General features: G+C 42.7%; 1 protein-coding gene across 1 annotated transcript in view; it reads left to right on the top strand.

The window, feature by feature from the left end:
* The first annotated feature begins 228 nt into the window (after window positions 1-228).
* LOC138204324 (sickle tail protein homolog) overlaps window positions 229-18,999 on the top strand; it is a 107,211-nt gene continuing 88,440 nt past the window's right edge. Inside the window, exon 1 of the mRNA XM_069159494.1 lies at window positions 229-363. Coding sequence (XP_069015595.1) covers window positions 294-363 — 70 coding nt within the window. The 5' untranslated portion in view covers window positions 229-293. The remainder of the gene's footprint in view (window positions 364-18,999) is intronic.

The raw sequence follows: 18,999 nt of genomic DNA, 5'->3' as shown, positions 1-18,999 counted from the left end.
AAAGTGTTGGGATGGTGGGAGGGGGGGGGGGGAGTCGTTGACAGACACGCCCCTCCGGTGTGTGTGTGTGTGTGTGTGTGTGTGTGTGTGTGTGTAGCAGCGTGTCTGTGAAGGATTCCCACGCGCCAAACGGACGCGGTCGCCTCGACGCAGTTCAGCCCCCCCCCCCCCCCTCCCGCGCGCGCTCTCTCTCTCGGAAGTTACCGGAGAGTTTGGCAACAAGCCGCAGGAGAGCAGAGCAGAGCAGCGCAGCGCAGCCGGCGGGGTGGTGTGGCTCTGACCCGAGAGGCGCTATGTCGGGACACCGGGTGCAGTTCGCAGACCTTCCTCCGAGTGATCACAAGGGAAGCCCCAAATTTCACAGTAAGTCCAAACTACTGAGCCGCTTCAATGTCTGCTGACCTTGGTTTCTCCATAACTCCACCAGACTGCGCGCGTTCTGCTGAAAACTACTTCAAAACTGACTCCGCTTCTGGTTTTTGAAGTTCTGGTCGCCTGTCAAGTATTTCAGGGTGGGCAAACGCACTGCTGTACTTTCACGTAGGGAAGCATAGCGGGAAACATGTTACAGTTTTTTCTTTCTCTTCAAAATATCATAGGCAATCAGCTGTCACTAGATTACACTCCTCGTGCGATGCCGAATATAGTGAACATGCAAAAGATGGGAAGTAAAATGTAGTTTTTCCTCTAAATGAAACTTGTTATTTGCTGCTTTAAATGCAATAATTGTTGGTGACATATTTATTTATTTATTTATTTTTTGCTTACACGTAGGCCTGCTGGTTATGCTACACACGTTATGTTCCTTATGTGACTGCTTTGTGGCTGTTGTGCGGAGCCCTCACCGGTGGTCCGCGCTGCGCACGCGGGGCGTCTGCGCGGTGATCCCGTTTAGTCCCCACTTTAATACACTCATCTGAAGTGGCAGTTGCCCTTTACGTGCTGCAGCTAACTTTTTTCCTCCTCAGGTCTCCGCCGTGAGTGGAAACCCCTCTCACGCTGGGTCTTAAAAAGTAAGGTGGCGCTCACCTTGCGGTGCGCGCACTGGCCACTTTACTGCATCGCCTCAACTTAAGGTACCGCACGCGCACACTAACCGCTGCAGAATCGGATCACGTTCAAGGACTCTTTGGTTTTTCAAGTAGATGCTTTAAAAGATGCACTTCTGACGGCGTGCGAGCCAACCCACGGCGTCAGCTGCGCTTGCCTCTGCCGCTGCTGCTGCTGCGTGCTGCAGTGTATGCGCTACGGCATGAGACGAGAGAAACTGAGCTCATCTCCATGGTGACAGATTGAGTGACGGAGCACGTGAACAAGGACGCGATGGGAAAATTTGCCAGTTTGCTGCAAAGCCCTCCAGAAGGGTGCATCTACTGTATAGCAGGCTGGTTCTGTGACGGCGCATGTGCACGGTCGGGATTTGTGTCCGAGAGGGGCAGCTGTACTGGCAGTTTGGTGTGCTTTTTGTGTTCTCTGTGTGTGTGTGTGTGTGTGTGTGTGTGTGTGTGTGTGTGTGCATGTGGACGGCAGGGTGAGAAGTGCTGATGTTGGACGCAGGTTAGACTCGGCTTGTGCGCGGTGGCGTGCAGGGTTGACGTGTGGAGGGACACAACAGCAGCTTCAGCAGCAAACCACTCACTCTGACTCAGCCCATCCTCCTTTTTTTTCTCCCCCCCTGCAGCTCAGAAAGCAGGTGACAGCGAGGTCAAGTTTCAACCTCGTCTCTCTCTCTCTGTCTTTGGGATGCACGCACACACGCACAACATACACAACAAGCACCCCCTAGTTCAACGCCCAGCTGGTGAACGCCTCGTCCTGGCCTACACCTTCTGGACTGAACTTTAATACTCATTCGCTCGAAGTATCGGCAATATAGAATATAAATATCAGCTGTGGAGCAGAACAGGAGCTCATCCATCACTTCATTTATTTTCAAATTGCTATAACAGCTAATGATCTTGTCGTCACAGAGTGAACGCTACAGCAGATGCGAGTTTGTCGACTCGCATCAGCGGAACTAAAGGGATGCTGTTTTTTTTTCTCGTCACACAGTTTACGCGAGTTCTGAAAATACACCGTCGTCGCCGCCTCGACGCGTCCGACGACTGACTTCTCGTTTGAGTCATTTTTTATCTGGATTAAGTTAGCAGTTTTATCTAAGGCGCTATTTACTGTCTGTTTAGGCATGGCGGCTGCCCAAGCCAGCTGCCAAATGCAGCAAAAGGAGGAGAGTTGGAGATTTCTTACTTTAATCTTCAGAATAACGGAGAAGAGCGACGGCTTATGCGATAGAATCAGTTTTTAGTCACTTGGTTATTGCTGCAGAGAAGTACTAATGTACCTACGAAATGCTTTATGTCTGTTGTTTCAAAAAGCCAAACTCGTCGTCTCCGGAGATCACTTTGGAAAATGTGGGTTTGCTGGATCCGCGTGTTTCAAGGGCGACAGAAATGTTTTTCACTGTGTGGTTTTGAGGACAAAGTCAAGTAGTTTTAATGGTTGTTTCGGGGACAACACCAAGATGTGGGTCCGTATCGCACAAAAAAAAATTTCCCCTCGGGGATTAATAAAGTAACTACCCAACCTAACATGCGGAATAGTTCTTTCTTCTTTGTTCCTCGTCTGTTTGACCACGTTTCTATTTTGATCTCGGGTGTTACTTTACTGTTCGCCATTGTAACTTTACGAGTTTCAGGGTTACGTTTTCATAGCAAAGAGCTACGACAGCTCTCTCCTGGTTCTCAACATCGATATCTTAGAATTACTTGTAGATGTCTTCAACTTTGCTTGCGCTATGTGGCTGACCTTCTTAGCATCGCAGGCACTCCCACTTTTATTTGTACATTTACTACATTATTTGTAGAGTCTTTTCGATTTTAGATCTTTTGTGTGTGTGTGTGTGTGTGTGTGTGTGTGTGTGTGCGTGCGTGCGTTCGGTCTGCTTCTTTAGATTCGGGGACTTATCTCTGTTTAGTGGAGGACTGACTGTAGAGCTGCTCATTCAGTGAGTAAAACGGTGATATGTCTTTCAAGCCGGCTGCTTCACATCCTGAACAGCTGCACTCTCGGCAATGGTGTCCATCATCTCAGGTTTCCAGCAATATGTGCAGATTAAGTCAACAGTTTCTGGCGACAGACGTGCAGTCTTGATTGGATGGCTGAATGAAAATATAGCTTTCTCTGTTCCCACCAGTCTGGGAATGATTCACAAGAAGGAAGGGTGGAGCAGTTTAGCGTCCAACTCAATCGCGAGGGACATCTTCACGTGGTTTGCGCTCTGCCATGACGCTGTTAAACAATGTTGTTGCTCCATATGCCTTTTCTTCCTTGACTCAAGCCTCCTGTGCCTCGTTGGCCACAGCATCACCACAGTCAATAAGATCATCGCATCCACGTTGGTGATAACCGCAACGTCACTTCATACCAACAAGGTAAAAGAGCTTCTCGTGTGCAGCACTGAATACTCTGTTGTGTGAAAAGTTACAAATTGCAGCCGTAAATCATCACAGCAAGAAGTTAACTTCCAACGAATGATGAATATCTGCATATTCAAATGCGATACCTCGTCTGATCTTGCCGCAATTACTTCACTGTAAAGTACTCAAACAATTGTCAGTGCAATTTTCAGCAAACGTTTTTTTTTTTTTATGAATTCTTATCTAATAGTGTGTTTACAACATTTAAACAGAAGTGGGGCAAAACAAGTTAACTAACAAACACTCAGTCATCCTAAAAGGGAGACCGTGCACTGCTGCTGACTCCATTATCCCATTAACACTCCCTCTGGCTCATCTGCAGCTTCTTGTTGAAATACTTTGTTGTTGCCACTTATCAGTGTTTCTGTGTCAGGATGTCCGGGACAAACAATAAACATGGCTGCCGTGTTATCTTCCTTCCGGTCCCCTGTGTGATTGTCTGGGGAATATTGTAAATGCTGTGTTGGAATGGTAATCACAGAATACAGAATATGCTTCGTTACCAGCTCAGGAATGCAGACGGTGTCTGTGTCAGCGTTAAGCTTTAGGAACCGGGGAGGGGGAGGGTGGAGGTGGGGGGTTGGGTGGTGGGGTTGATGTCTCTGCAGCTTATAATTGTCTCTGAAAACAAATTAGATATACGTGAAGGTGAGGTTGAAGGATAGCTTTAATTTCCTAAGACGTCTTTTCTGTAGATGGATCCTATGTCGTTTCTGGCGAGTCGCTGTTGACTCGGCAAAAGCGTGAAATGCTACATCTGGTAGGCTGATCACATTTGATAGCCACTTGAGATGATCCTGCTGGAAAGAGCCAAGCCCCTGAGATGCTAAACAGCTGTTTTCACAGTGGATTAAAAGCATGTCCCTTAAGGGCTCTTAAGTTTCCTGAGAGTGTAAAACACAAAAGATTTAAGGGTAGGCTGTTGCCTTATCTGTAATATGCTGTTGTTTTTCCTGCTTTAAACGAGGAGTGTTTATGATAAAAGGCAGTAAGCTCGAGTTGATATATTTTTGAAGCACAGCTTATGTGCTGGTTTGTGAGGTTTAGTTGGCAAAAAAATATTTTAACTGTAAGTGACCTTGTTTTTTTTTTTTTTTAAAAAGCTTTTATGGATATTCATTGAAACAAATGTTGATTCATTATTATATATACTTGGCCCATTCATGGGGCTAAAAAAGCCATTAAAGTAAAAAATATAGCCCAAGGCCTACAGACATTTCAGAAGAGTCTACAACCCTCTTTTTAAAGTACGTTTGTGTATATTTCATTTCCAGCTCTTTCACATTTCACACATTTTCTGCTGCTCCTTCCCGCTGTGTTTTTCACTATATAAAGCTCTAATGTTCTATACGCCACAAAGTGAAAGCACTCTGCTCTACTTTGGCCTATTCTTGGGAAAAAAAAAAAAAAAAACACAACATTGTATACTATTTCTTGGCTTAAGACATTTTGTTCCATCAGCGAGTGTTTGAGAGGAACCGGAGCTAACAGAAAGGTCATTCTTGAGAAATTAAGTCAGAGGGAGACAATATTTTGAAAAGATGAAAAAAAAAAAAAGAACGACGAAAGATCGGTGCAATAAGAGTGCAACTTATTGTACAGTTAATGGTGTCCTGTGGCTAGAATTACTCCTGGGTGAGTCATCATCGCTGTCTCACGGTATGGCTTTGCATCATGAAACTTTGCGTGCCTAATGAATTATCCATCCTCTCCTGACTCCGCCGTCTCCCCAGCAGCGGGATGCCGCTGCTATATGAAGAGGAACCAGATGTTTTTCCTCTTTTTTTTTTTATTTTTATTAATAATAATAATAATAAAAAAATGCCCCCCCCCCACTTTATGATTTCCTTCCCGAAGAGGACATGATGGAGTATCTATAATTTTCTGAAAAAAAGAAAAAAAAAAAGCACATATGCAGTGGACGATGTCAGCCCAAACTTTCCGCACCTGAGAAGTGAAGAACGGGGAGATAAAGAATTTCACCTATTCCGCAGCAACAAGTAGCACGGACCTCTCAGCACGGAGCACTCGGAGCGCCTTATATTGGCTGCTGCAGCCGAGCGCCTGTCTGTGGGCTCCCCGGTGTTGTCGTTCCCGCCCGCTTCTCCTTTGTCGCCTGTGGAATCAGCCGAGGAGTAAACAAACACGTCTATCTTGTTTATAGTCATCTTGAGTCTGGAAGGATCTGAGGCCTGATAAGATGCAGCTGGGAATATACGCTGTTAAAAATGATGACTCCCAAAGGGTGCCGCAGTTCTCCGCGCACATGCCGTTCATTCACCCACCCTGAACAGTAGTCTTGAAATATCTGCTCCTCTTTATTGGTGATTAGAGGCCGTCTGGTCGTGCTTGTGTGCTGCTGAGACGCAGGGTGTAATAACATTCTCTGCGTGCTTTCCCCGAGCACTAATGATGCATGATACTAGACCCGATGACATCGGGTTTTTTTTTCTTTTTTTAAGGGAGCAAAGGGAACAAAAAATTGATTTGGACACAGTTGAGTGAGAAGTCAAATAGCCTCTCCTTTGATGTTGCAGCAAGGTCATGTTCAAAGAAAAATATTTAAAAAAAAAGCTACGTGGGGGGAGAAAATGAGGCTGCGTTTGTGTGAGTTTGCGCTCTGATGCTTCATATTAAATATGTCTATCTGTGTGTGTGTGTGTGTGTGTGGTGGGGGGGACGCTGATTATTAGGCTTATCTTAGGCTTATCTTTAAACGCCACGCTGACGACATTGAGTCTTTTATTCACCAACTGTGATTTTAATGACTTTACAAATCAATCAAAAGATCTGGGTCACTGCCACAGAGGCCAGACTAAACACACACGCTTTAACAAAGGAACCCGTGTCTGCAGTCGCCATTGTTATTATTGTAAGAGACGGAGCATTTTCTATCCATTTTTCATGTTTGAAAAATGACGTAAATATGAATATTTTCTAAAAGTTTTGACTAATTCTTTAAGTTAAGTGCATAGTGTGTAAAAGCACTGCAACAGCTGCCCGTGTGTGTGTGTGTGTGTGTCTTGTCTATATGTTGTTTTCCCACGCAAAAATATTTTGTGGGAACTATGTGTGTGGCTTAGACACATGATCTGTGCTAATTAGGAAACCGAAGACAAACATTTCAGCATAATTGACAGAGGTATAAGAGAAACCAGAACACATAGTGCAACACAGTGTGTTTGAGAAGCCCTTCCCGAGTACAGGTAATTTACTCTCACTTAGCTAAAAACAAGCCATCTGACACCACTCATTTGACATTCCAAATGTTTTGCTTCACTATCGAATTTGATAACCGAGCTTGTGGAAGGGAAGAGAATCCACTCCCAGTCAATGACCGCAAGCCGCTGCTGTCAGTGTGATAGATGGGAGGTTTAGTGCGAGGATGCAAGTGGGTGTTTATAAGTGGATGGGACGCCACCGATTGGGTGCGGTCGGAGCGAGGGGCTGTGGGAGGAACACATACACATTTCTGTATGACCTTACAGCACATTTTAGCAGCCACTTCCCCCCCCCCGCCCCCCTCCCCGAACTGATGAAAAACACCTTCGGCAATTATCCTCTCCCGCTGGTCGCAACTTCTATTTTCGATGATAAGAGAGAATAATGAGTGGCAGAATAAGCGGAGACCTATTGCTTTATCAGCAAATTTCTTTCAAAGAAAACTTTTATCAGCAACGTTCCCAGTGTGAGAATAGGGAAATGAATATAGGCAATGCTGTGTGCAGTATGCTAGTATGTTCTTTGGCTTCCTTTCACTTCCTGTGAATTTTCAGGTCAGGTTGGGCTAATCCACTTTACTCCCTGGAAAGTCTGTGAAATACCAGCATGCCAATAAGTGTGGTGCTGGCATCAGCAAACGGCTGCTGATCCTTTGATCCAAACTCTTAATCTGAAGACAAAGGACTTTTTTTTTATTTATTTATTTATTTATTTTTAATTAAGAGCCTTTTCTATTCAATTGAACCACCTACCACATTTAAATCCAGACCTTTTCTCTGTGATGGTCAAGCTTCTCGACTTGAAGAATTTATAAGGCACCTTGAACAATTTGTTTCTTACTCGTTTGCTTTTCAGAAATGTGACTAGAGCTCTTGCAGACGCTTAAGCCGGCAAATGAGTCAGATATTTAACAAACAAATATGATGTGCAGCCTCTGTGTTATCTACCTCATGTGAAGCTGAGCGCCACGATGATGCAGACTTGGCTGTCAGGAGCCACTGCAAAGGCCAGCAGTTGTGTAAGAGATTTAATGGCCGTGGCTGTGAGTCTAAAGAGGGGACAGCGATCATCAGACCTTTTGGCAAGGTTAGCAAGGTCCTTTCCTCTCTGCTTCCCTCATTCAATCACTCTGTTAGTCGGACCAAATAATACATGGATGCTCCCGACCTCCAGATGCGATACTGTATCATCTGTCACAAAAATTATTTTAGTAATCTTCTTTCTTTTTTTTTCTTTTTTTTTTTTTTGATACATAGTACCTATAATTTTTGAGCACAAAGAACAAAACAACAGCTTGATATTTTGATGTTTCAATTTGTTTGGTAGGCTGTATTAAAGCGTGTGCTTTGTCTGCTGCCCTCTGTTTGAACCGACACCATAAATATTCACAACATCGGGTAATTGTGTTTTCTTAAGATTTTGACTTCTATTACTCTTTAGCCTTTCGATTTATCAAAGCTTCTTTTTTGTTTAATGTCTCAGCACTGCCAGACAAAACAGTACTGATGTGTGCCTGATGTCTGCTGTGTCGATGAGAGGAACAGCCCTTTTTGTGCTGTTGTGATCCGAGTCAGCCCGGCTGTACGTTCCGGACCACCAGTGGAATGTAGAGTCAGCATTTATCTTCTCTTTAAAACGCAACCAGGAGCAATTTTCATAGTTTCTTACATACCTCTCTTGAGAAGAGGTTAAGACTTCATTTATGTGGAGAGTCAATATCCTCAAGCTTGTTTTTTTTTTTCTTGCGTTACATAGTGAAATCACTGGTTGATCGCCCTCTGCTGTAAAGAAACAGTTTTGTTTAGTGAAATCAACGGATGTTTTTTGTATTTTTATTCTGAAAGAGCACTGGTTATTTTTGACAAACCGGCAGAGAATTATCACCCAACTCTGCAGTTTCTCTCAGCCTTGTGGAACATTTTATTGTCTTTCAGCTTATTGTTTTGGTGTTACAGCCTGCAATGTCAATGTCTTTGGATATGTAAACAGGTAACTGCTTGCTAATGTGCTTGCCACAATAACTTGATAATGGAATATATTATGTTTTTGTTGTCTTCTCAGCTTGTTTTGTTGCTTTGAAGTGGCCAAACTAAATTTAATACACGTTATCAAGTCAAGTCATAAACATTTTTTATAAACTTATGTCTCATTGTCAAACTTACAATTATTAGTTCTCATGATTTGACATCTTATCTCACAAATTCTTCTCTAAACTGTTTTATTTTGGCTACCTTATGAGTGTGGCATATTTCCCAGCATGCAGTTTTGGTGCCCTGCTTTTAAGAAAAATTAGCTGAGCATATCGGTCCCTCTGCATACATACATATTTAAAAAAATAAAAAGTAAAAAAAGATCACGAGTAACCTCAGATGTGCTACCTTTATATTAGTGCTAACACTGGATGAAAGTAGCTATTATGGAAGCGCTGTAAAGATTACGTGGCCCTCGAAGAGCTGACATTGACCCAACTTCAAAGTGAGAATATACTGCAAAGCTGACCAGTAACCTTTGCACATGTGATTGAACTAAAGACTTTTATCAAGACCTCAAGCTAAAGTAGTTTGAGAATACGGCACACAATGAATGAAGTCTTAGATAGCTCACCTTTTTTTAAAGCCGACTTTTTAAGGGAGACTTGTGTCTTTAAATTTAAAAATTTTTCCACTGCACTCGCAGTTACCATTATCAACCCACAGCTGCTAGTTATCACAGTCTCCTGCTTTTGTTCTGCCACCAGAAAGCTTTTTTTAACAGTGGGCAGTCACTGAGGTGAGGAAAAGTTAGCTCAAACTTTCCATTGACCTCCAGGACCTTAAAGTCCCCCGACCTGTGAGTCACCCGAGCCCCTGTGCCCGCCTCAGAACTTGACACTGAATGGTGCCCAGGAGTTTTAATATCATGGGGATTGTGGGTGCTCCTGACTGATAGAGGTTTGGAGTTAGTCTTTGATGTTCTTTGTGCTTCTTAATGAGGATCAGACTCTGGATTTTTTTTTTGGCCTTCCCCCTGCCTCTTCCACTTGGAGCAATGGGGCAGCGGAGATTTGAAGAACCAGTTCTACCTCAAGAGAGGATGATTTTTTTTTTTCTTCCCCCTTCTTCTTCTCTTCAACTCTATACATCTCTCTCCTCTCGCCGTCCTCTCCCTCCCCTCCCCTCTTTTTCATCAGACCTCTCTGGCACCCAGAGCGTCCCTGCGTCTCAGAGTGAGTTCATCATTTCATTAAGGCGGCCTTGGCCCAGATGAAGCGGGGCTCTGAAGTCCTTTCATCAGCACCTTGGGGAAGTGGGAGGTGTGGTTGGGGCGACCGAGTGTGAGACGGTACAGGAAACACAGCTTAGTCTGGACTGGACACGAACACTGAAACATGTGTGTACACAAACCTGCGACGGGGCAAAGGGTCGGGGCAGATGTCAGACGAGGGGTGGGCCCTGACTAACCTCTGACCCAAGTTCTGAAAATGAAGGCCGATCAAAAACACGTGTGTGTCGGAGCTCTCGTAATGTTGCCTTTGCTGTTGAAAAGACACATTTGATGAATTTGGTCTGGGAGACAAAGGCCCACTGTAGTGTCAGTACTCTTTGGAGCGCAGGCAACGCACAGCAGAGTTTTGGAGGATGTGAGTGACTCGTGTCAAGTGGGACCTTGTACTCTTGTCAGTCAGTGGTTGTGAAACACTTCACTTCTAAATGACACTCACAGAAACCCTATCTTTTTCCCAAAGCGAGACTTAGATGGGGTAACAATATGCCACATTTTCTGGCAGAATACATTTCCTACAATACATTTAGATCTTACGCTCCTTTTCCCCATAGCTTGGGCTGACAACAATTGCTTGGAGCTATTTCCTATGCAATTTATTACAATTAGCCTCAAGTCAATGCTATTTCTAGCTCAGGGACCGGACTGTTAATTCAGATTATGGCCACCGAGGAAAGCCATAAAGCTGAGGGGTCATTATTCCTGTAGGATTTCAGCCAAGCCATAATGAAGAGAAGTGGAGCCAAAGAATCTGTGGCTATCTTCTGTCTTGAGACCAGGCATGCATACGGCGGCACATCTCGCATGATGTCTCCTTCATCCATTCAGTCCTGCGTCTTTACCTCCATCATTAATAGCCCTGTTAACCATGATTTATTTTAACTCCAGCACTATTTCAAGTTTCATATTTAATCCCCTGATGCGCCCTTCTTTGTGTCTGTGTCACTTTTGTGTCCCTTTGCATCAGATCCCCATCTCTGTCCTGTGTTTGCCTAGGCTGGGCCCATGCTGTTGGTTCAGCAGATCTGTTGCTGCTGACTGAAGCCATGTGTGCATGTGTGCATGTGTGCATGTGTGCATGTGTGCATGCGTGTCCACCCACTTGCATCTACGCGTACCGTTGGACGGCTTCCTGTTGTGTTGAGACATGCATGCTGGTGTTTGCTGTCACTGCAGTTCATGTGCTGCTTTGCTTCCAATGCTGATTGTTCGTTAGTGAGAATTTGGGACCTGCGCACACACACACACACGCACGCACGCACGCACACGCACGCACGCACGCACGCACACGCACGCACACACACACACACACACACACACACACACACACACACACACACACACACACACGTTGGAAGATATTGAGGGTTGGAGTTCTATGAAAAGAAAAATCGGATAGTAAGTATGCATGGTTCTGTGTGTGTGTGTGTGTGTGTGTGTGTGTGTGTGTGTGTATACACACACCTGTCGTCACCAGAGCTGATCCAATAAATCATCTGGTTTAATATATCGGCCGATATTCGCTTATGCCACACATATTGTAACGATATCAAGATGTTGTGCTAGAAAACCCAAAGACATGCTTGGGTGGAATTATGAAACATAATAACCATTGATAGTCTGTCTCTTATAAAACAATAAAACCTAGGGAAGTTGCATTTAGTATTTAATCCTCCCTCTAATTTGTCTTTTTGACTCTGTAACCCCCTGCTCCAAGACATTTTCAGCTCTACTACATGGTACTGTCACTTGTTTTAAACGGATGACTTGGAGTATGAAAAAGCCTTTTTAGTCATACGTCAACTCGCATCAAGGCACTTAGATCTCCTTCTTCTGCAGTGGAGGAAGGCAGAGATGCTCTACAAGGAATGAAAGAAATTTGATGTCGATGAAGATTTGGGGAGATCTTCGCACGGCTGGTTAGCCTAATCTGTTTTGTCTGTGCAGACGTAGGTTATAAAGGTTTACAGATGAAACTGAACTTTGAAATGAATTACTGATTTTTAAGTGGTAACACAGAATTCCTCAGTGAGGAAGTCATTAATATAAACCTTTGTAATATTTTATTCGTGCTTCTGTCCTGAGTTGTAGACATTTTTCCCACTGTAAAACTCCCACGGCATGTTCCACATAATTCAGCTCAGTCTGATTTACAATCTATGATATAATTTAAACGACTGACTTATTTGTGATGTTGAGCGGAATGATATTCACCAGTGAAAGTATGCAAAATTATGGGGAAGATAATCGGTCATTTAAAAGCTGTCGGCTTGATTTAGAGACTCAAGCCATGAAAACCTCCAATGAAAATCTACTTTCTTGGCAAGCATGTTTACGCACAGACATGCACACATGCAGAAATAGGCAGAGACACACGCAGATTATTCACAATCCCCCTGAGAGCGCTTAGACAAATGGCATTTTCACATGTTAAAGGTCGCAAATGAAATAGCCGTCGTGAGCATAAATTTGGGTACTACAGCTGTGACGGTGGAGAGGGAGTCATCAGTATAAAACATTACTTACTTCAGGTTGAAAAACTGCCAGAATAATTGCAGAGGAATTTCTGCTTGACTACGTTAAAGCCCATATCATTCAGCAAGCAGACTCTTGAGCAGCATGCAGTATTTCATATAGGATGGAGCATTTCTAACATTAAAAAGATGTGCCATAGTCCTAAAAATATTCACAAATGATAACTTTGATGAAACTAAATGTTAATTAAATTGGAGAAAAAAATGTTCACCGGTGGACCATATTTTACCTGAACGTAAGCTCAACACTCAGTAAAAAGGAATAGAAGAAAAAACAAGTAGAAACAAAATCGACAAAATACATTCCATGAGATTATTAGTGGTACTTCCACGTTTTACGATTTTAGCTTCAAGTAATTTAGTTATAAATGAGTTGACATGGGTCATATACTTTATGTTTTTGTCTGGAATTTCAGTCTTTCCAGTGTTTCAAGTTTCCAATGATGTTATCACTTAGGCTAGATTTACTGGCTTTTGAAACATGAACACTCATCATTTGATAATAAAATAATTATAATAAACTTTGTTTATAAACTAGACTACATGCATAAATCTATGGTGTGTGTCTGATTGTGTGCTTGATCTTAAGCCTCCTTTTTTTTTTTTTTTTTTTTTTTTTTTTTAAAAAGGGCCAAAAGCAGGAAGAAATCAAGGTTGCAACCGTCTTGGCACAGAAAACACGCTTGTTCCTCCTCCATAATATATGATGCACTAAAAGGCTCCTTTAGCTCCTCAAGCTGTTTACATGATGCTAACAACAAGATCTAACCGGTCTGTCTGGTGTGGATGGAAGTTTCTGCTTGGGTGTTTTCATAAATGCATGTTTTCATGTGTTTTATGTTTTTGTATTCCCATCTAATTTAGCTGTGCTGAAGATATGCAGTTTAGAGATAAAATTGCAGATTTATAAATATCTCTTCTCTAATATATCCCTTTCTTCCGTTGCATGGAAAGTCTTCTGTATTTATTTGAATATGTTCACCTTTTCCTCTTTCTGATCCTGACGTGTATGTTTTGGCTGCGTATGTTTTGGCTATATGTATTAATGCCAGACGCAGCCTTTTCATTGGACTGCTGCAATCACAAACACCTCTGAGACGACTCTGGAAACCTCATCCGTCTAATTCCTTCACTGAACTACAAGAATATTCTTATAAATTCATTGTGTTTTCACACCACATCTGACAAGGAGGTTTCAACCTTTTTTATTTGTTCATATTTTCACTATTTTGGAAATTTAAAAAAATGAATCACATCAAATATCTTGACAATATTATTGTCTTACAGTACTTGTCTTACCTCTCCTTCATTAGGGCTCTGATTTCATGACAAAGCACTTTTTTTTTTAGATGCTTTTGTATGACTGTGTGTTGGCAGATACTTGTTTTTCTCATTTCGTTCTCGTGTGCTTTTTATGGTATGAAGAGGCATCAGTGTGCTCTGCCTCTGCTCTCAGACAGATGCTGCTGCTTCAGGATCTGGTAACTACTTCTCTCTCTCTCTCTCTCTCTCTCTCTCTCTCTCTGTCTGCAGCCAGACACTGAACTAAAAGTCAATACGCCATAATAAAGAGAATGGAGAAACCTCTTATTTACATCAGTCTGAACGGAGAGGTGGTTTGTCTCTCCTCATATCCTCTCCGTACACTTCAGGCAGAGGCTGATAATAACACCAATAACGCTCTCGACAAGCTGTCCAGATAAGAAACTAAACTCTCCTAAAATGCTGAGGTGTAAAGGATGAGGACGAGGCTGTGGGTTTAATGCGCTGCCTCTGGGGTAAAGGCAATGAAAAAAATAAGTTTAGATGTTTCCAAACTGAGTGCGGGGGTTTTTGAGCATGTGACTGTGCTCACATGTCCAGAGGGCGAGGAGCAGGAGTGACGCATAAGGCCACAGGGGGGCCCCAGAGACAGGACATAAGCAGGGAGAAGTCATGATGACATAGAATCACAATCCCAGTGAAAGCTGTGTCATTGACTCTTTCATTTAATATTTATTATGCTTTGTTCTTTTTTTACTGACTTTCGGCATTTGATTCGTGCAAGAACATTTGAGGATCTGTTTAAAAAAAAATTCTCTCATGGCTTCATGTTAAGAAGGGGCTCTGCTTATTTCAAGGGACAAAACCTCACAAAAATTAGATGAATGGATTTTGTTCAATGTATTTGCATCTTCAAGAAGTGATTTTTTTTTTTCTTCCTTCTGATGTAATCACTTTAAGTAGAGAAAACATGTATTGCTGGGTTTTGCCAGTTTTATCCTGTTAAATCTTTTCTATTTGCAGAAAAACTTGCTATTTATTTTCACAGTCACATTATAATTGTGTGGTACTGCAGTTGCTTGAAAGCTGTGTCTTGACTCTCACTGTTGATAGGTTTGAAGATGCTGTAATTTGACAGTTACTTGATAAAAAAAAAAAAAAAAAAAAAAGAGCATAATTCATGTTTTTCCTTCCAAAATCATCCATTTTTTTTGCCGCCACCAAAGAGTTTACGTTTCCTGTCACGTTTGTGATGACCGGTGATGAGTTTTAATAGCGGGTGCGGTGTAAGATGGTCATTTTTTTTCTCATGAGTTGCTTACTGTAACGAACGTAAGTGTATCCTATTATCATTAATGTGGTTCATGTTGATCAAGATTCACATACAGACTCAACATTTCTAAAGATCTTCTACTGGTGAAATTACTGATGTAGCTCTCGTAGCCCTCTGAATTTAAACTTTCAACAACATAGTTTTCACTGGAAGTTTGCCGTCATATTCTGGAGTATCCTTCAAGTCTTAACAAGCTGATTTCCATAGCAGACCAGAATTAATAACACGTCCTCATCCTGAAACGACGGAACGCGTCTATTTCCAATGAAGCCCAAAACAACATACGAGGGTTTTCGCATTCCCCTAAATAAGACCAACACATTCTCGTATCTAAAGGAAAGCAGGTCATTTGCCAAAACTGTATAGTGTATACCACCGTTTGGGGAAGTCCCTGTGTTTGATTCATCCAACCACCCCTGACTTTCTCCATACTCACACTTTGTCACTCTCTATCCTACATCTCCTGACTTCCTCCTTTGCTACCGTCATAATTACTACAGCAAGTAGAAGTCGCAATAAAAGGAAATATTTATTAAGGTGCTTGCGCAGACGACCTACATGACTGTGTTGCATGGGAGGCCGGTCTGTTGTTTTGTTTAATAAAAGCGGATGGAGTCAACAGCAATGCAGATTCACCTCGATCAATCTTGTTTATTTAAGCTGATGAACAGCTGATGATGACGATGATGATGATGATGACGATGATGACGCTGAAGACGGCACTTCTCTTGTCTTGGCATGTGTCTCTGTTGACTTGTTGAATGAGTGACAGCCTCGTCTGCCACGATCAGCGCTGCGTTTAGTGACTTGAAGCAGCAGATAATGTGACATGTTAGGTGGCTTTCCCCAGGGAGCAGCAGAGTGTTAAGACTAATTGGTCCCGACTGTCAGTGAGTCTCCTTGTCTTCTTTTTCTGCCTTTGAGTTACTTTTCTTCAGCCATGAGCTGGGAGCCCTCAGCAGCTGAAACGGCACGGGAGAGTATAGGATTTCATTTTGGATAGAAAAAGCATAGTTTGTCGTTGTGGATGCTGTTGACCAATTTAGGATACGGTGCGTGCGCCAGATGGAGGTTTAGATTCAGATGTGCATTTCATGAGCCTGTGAACTACTAAAAAGTCACTAATGAAATATTGATTGTTTGCTCTGGTAAGAAATTGATATTCTGAAGAACATTCAAGTTTTCCTGTATAACCTCACTGAGATTTTGACCAAGTTTCCCTCCCAGTGATACGCTTTTCTTTGTAAAATCAACTAAATCTATTCTAGATGATGCAGCAATTTCCTATGAGTTGTAGATTGAAAAATGATTGAATGCTATTTCTGTCCCGATGTGTAATGCATCATAGATGACAACAGTATAAGCCAGAAGAGGAAAGAGTTTGCAACCTGGTTTAAAACCCGCATTATTGTGCAAATGCAGGGACTGAACCCAATGTTGCTGTTGTGTGTTTGTGCATTTCTGTTGAGCTTGTAGTGTGCCTTCAGTAACTGATTCAGCGGATGATAGTGAGTGAATGTTACAGTCAGTAATGACTCATGATATGGTTGGGAGGTAGCTCTGAGATGGAATGTAGGAAAAGAAAAAAACGACCCCCCGAGGGCTTGGAAAACATACTCAACCTTAATCCTCAGCAGAGAGGTGCACAGCTCACCCCTCCCCCTCCTCCTCCCCCTCCCAACTGCCTCCCAGATCCCCACAACCCCCAGTCCACCTCCTGGTTTACTTGGCCTTTGTGTTTACTCTGCTGCATGTCAGTCACTGGTAAGTTAAAGCTGTTGTAATGGTGTCGTTACATTAACAATGGATCAATTGTGCAGGTGCAAGGGGTCATCTATTGTGATAAATCCCCAGATAATTACCACCTGTCTCCGCAGACGTCTCATCAACATTGTGTTAAGTCAAAGCAGACAGTTGTTTTCAGAAAGTGCCTCCGATAAACCACGGTGCACTAATTGCTGCCCAACACCAATCAGACAAAATTAGTGATTGTCTGGTAAACATAGTGAAACATTTTACTGACAAAAATATGTTTGTTAAGAGTTCGTGGAAGCAAACTGGAGCTAAACGGAGAGAGAATATAACGCCTATGAGGTACGATCAAAGTGTTTTTAGACTGTTCCTGTTGCGTTCCTGAATGGTGAGCAGAACATTGATGCGAATGGAGCAGGTGAGTAAATATTTGGATTTTGGAGATGAGGTATTCCGAGTTACATTACCTGATCAACACCACCACCTGTGTTACATGCGTTTTTGTGACCACTGGTATGTGCTTGTTTACTATCTCACCATCTTGAGCAGATTTTGTGTTAAACTCTGGAAATCAGCAACATAGACTTAAAGAAATATTTCAGAAAATGCACAGCAAGAAAGCCATGAGCCGGGCGAGGTGTTTTGAGTAGCATGCACAATTCAAAGGGGACAGAACATCACTTTCCAAGACCAAAGAAGACGTGTCGGCTCAAGGGATCAACCAGGTTGGTTATTTTTGACATTCGACGAGTTGTGCACCATGAATTTGTCCCACGGGGTCGGATTGGCAACACCGAGTTCTACTGCGACGTTCTGAGGCGTCCGAGAAAAGATTCGGCGCAAACAAACTGAACTGTGGCGGAAGGGCGGCTGGGTTCTCCAACATGACGATGTGCCCGCTCAAAAATTGTTGTGCACACCAGGAACAGTCTCACAACTTTTGTTATCACACCTCGTATGTCATCGGATGAACACAAACACAACTTGAATGCTAATATTTCACAGTCCATGATATCTGGGGAAGTAAGCAGTGGTTGGCAAACAAACTCACTACTTTGATGTCATCAGCTACGGGGAAAACTTTCAGTGAATGCAAGTTTGAGCTAGTTTTGATCAATTCTATGTAATTTTGAGCCATTTCGCTGCTGCAGCAGAAAAGTGATGCTATGAGACTGAACAAGAAACAGTTGTAGCTGAGAAAACCAGCTAAAAGTCACCGTTACGCGCCAAAGAGCTGAGAGGAAGTGTTGACTCGGGTAATAATTCCCTTCCTCATTACGAAGAACCCCAGGTAGTCATGTGACCCTTTGTTGTGATAGAAATGTGAATAATGGCAGCTTTACACTATAACACATTTCTCAAATCTGTTGCTTTCTTGAGTGACAGCAAGCATTCTTCCACCGTATGTTGGAAATTGAAGGCAGATTCTGCACGAATGGCAAGTGTGTATATAGGCAGCTCATCCTACAGCTCAGTTAATGGGGGACGAGTTGTTTTTAACCTATGCCCCTGGGTTTAATAATAACTGTCAGAATCAAAAGTCAGTTAATTAGAGAAATACCACAGAGGCACTTAGACAACCTTGCTGAACCCGCTACCCTTCTTAAATATGTCCAACAGCCCCTCCTCCACACACTTATAAGCAGCAATACTAGAATTTGTGGGATTTTCTGCATCATATTTCCATAACCACCCATCCCACTGTTCCACAACTTAAAATTTCTCAGTCCCAGACTGCCTACTCCCTGCCTAAATATGAAACAGTAGTCGTCTCTTTGGCATGAGGTTGCTCAACTCTGGGTGGCAGTTTTCTCTTTCAGGTCTTTATTGTCGGAGCCAATTTCAACTCATCAAATAATCATCTTTCCCAGGTTTTGTTTTTTGAAGTTGGAATCCTTGCGGTGGATTGTTTCCACTTCTAGTTTTTGATTGCACATTGACGCCATGCCTGCATAGTAAAATGAGATCAGTCACGGATACATAGATACTTTATGATCTATCATGTTGCACAAAATCACAGGTTTAATTGGGAAAGTCAAATTATATCCATCCCTAAATACTATGTTATTTAAAGCCTTTGAACCAAGTTCCTGGCGTTTATAAACTGTGTAGTCAGAACTGGCACGAAGCCTGGGAGGCATCCAGTCCACACAGAGGG

The sequence above is a fragment of the Embiotoca jacksoni genome, unplaced genomic scaffold, assembly GCF_022577435.1.
Source record: "Embiotoca jacksoni isolate LCO1_2020_lvr unplaced genomic scaffold, fEmbJac1.0.p SCAF_25, whole genome shotgun sequence".
NCBI lineage: Eukaryota > Metazoa > Chordata > Actinopteri > Embiotocidae > Embiotoca > Embiotoca jacksoni.
This window is presented reverse-complemented; position numbering and strand designations above follow the sequence as displayed.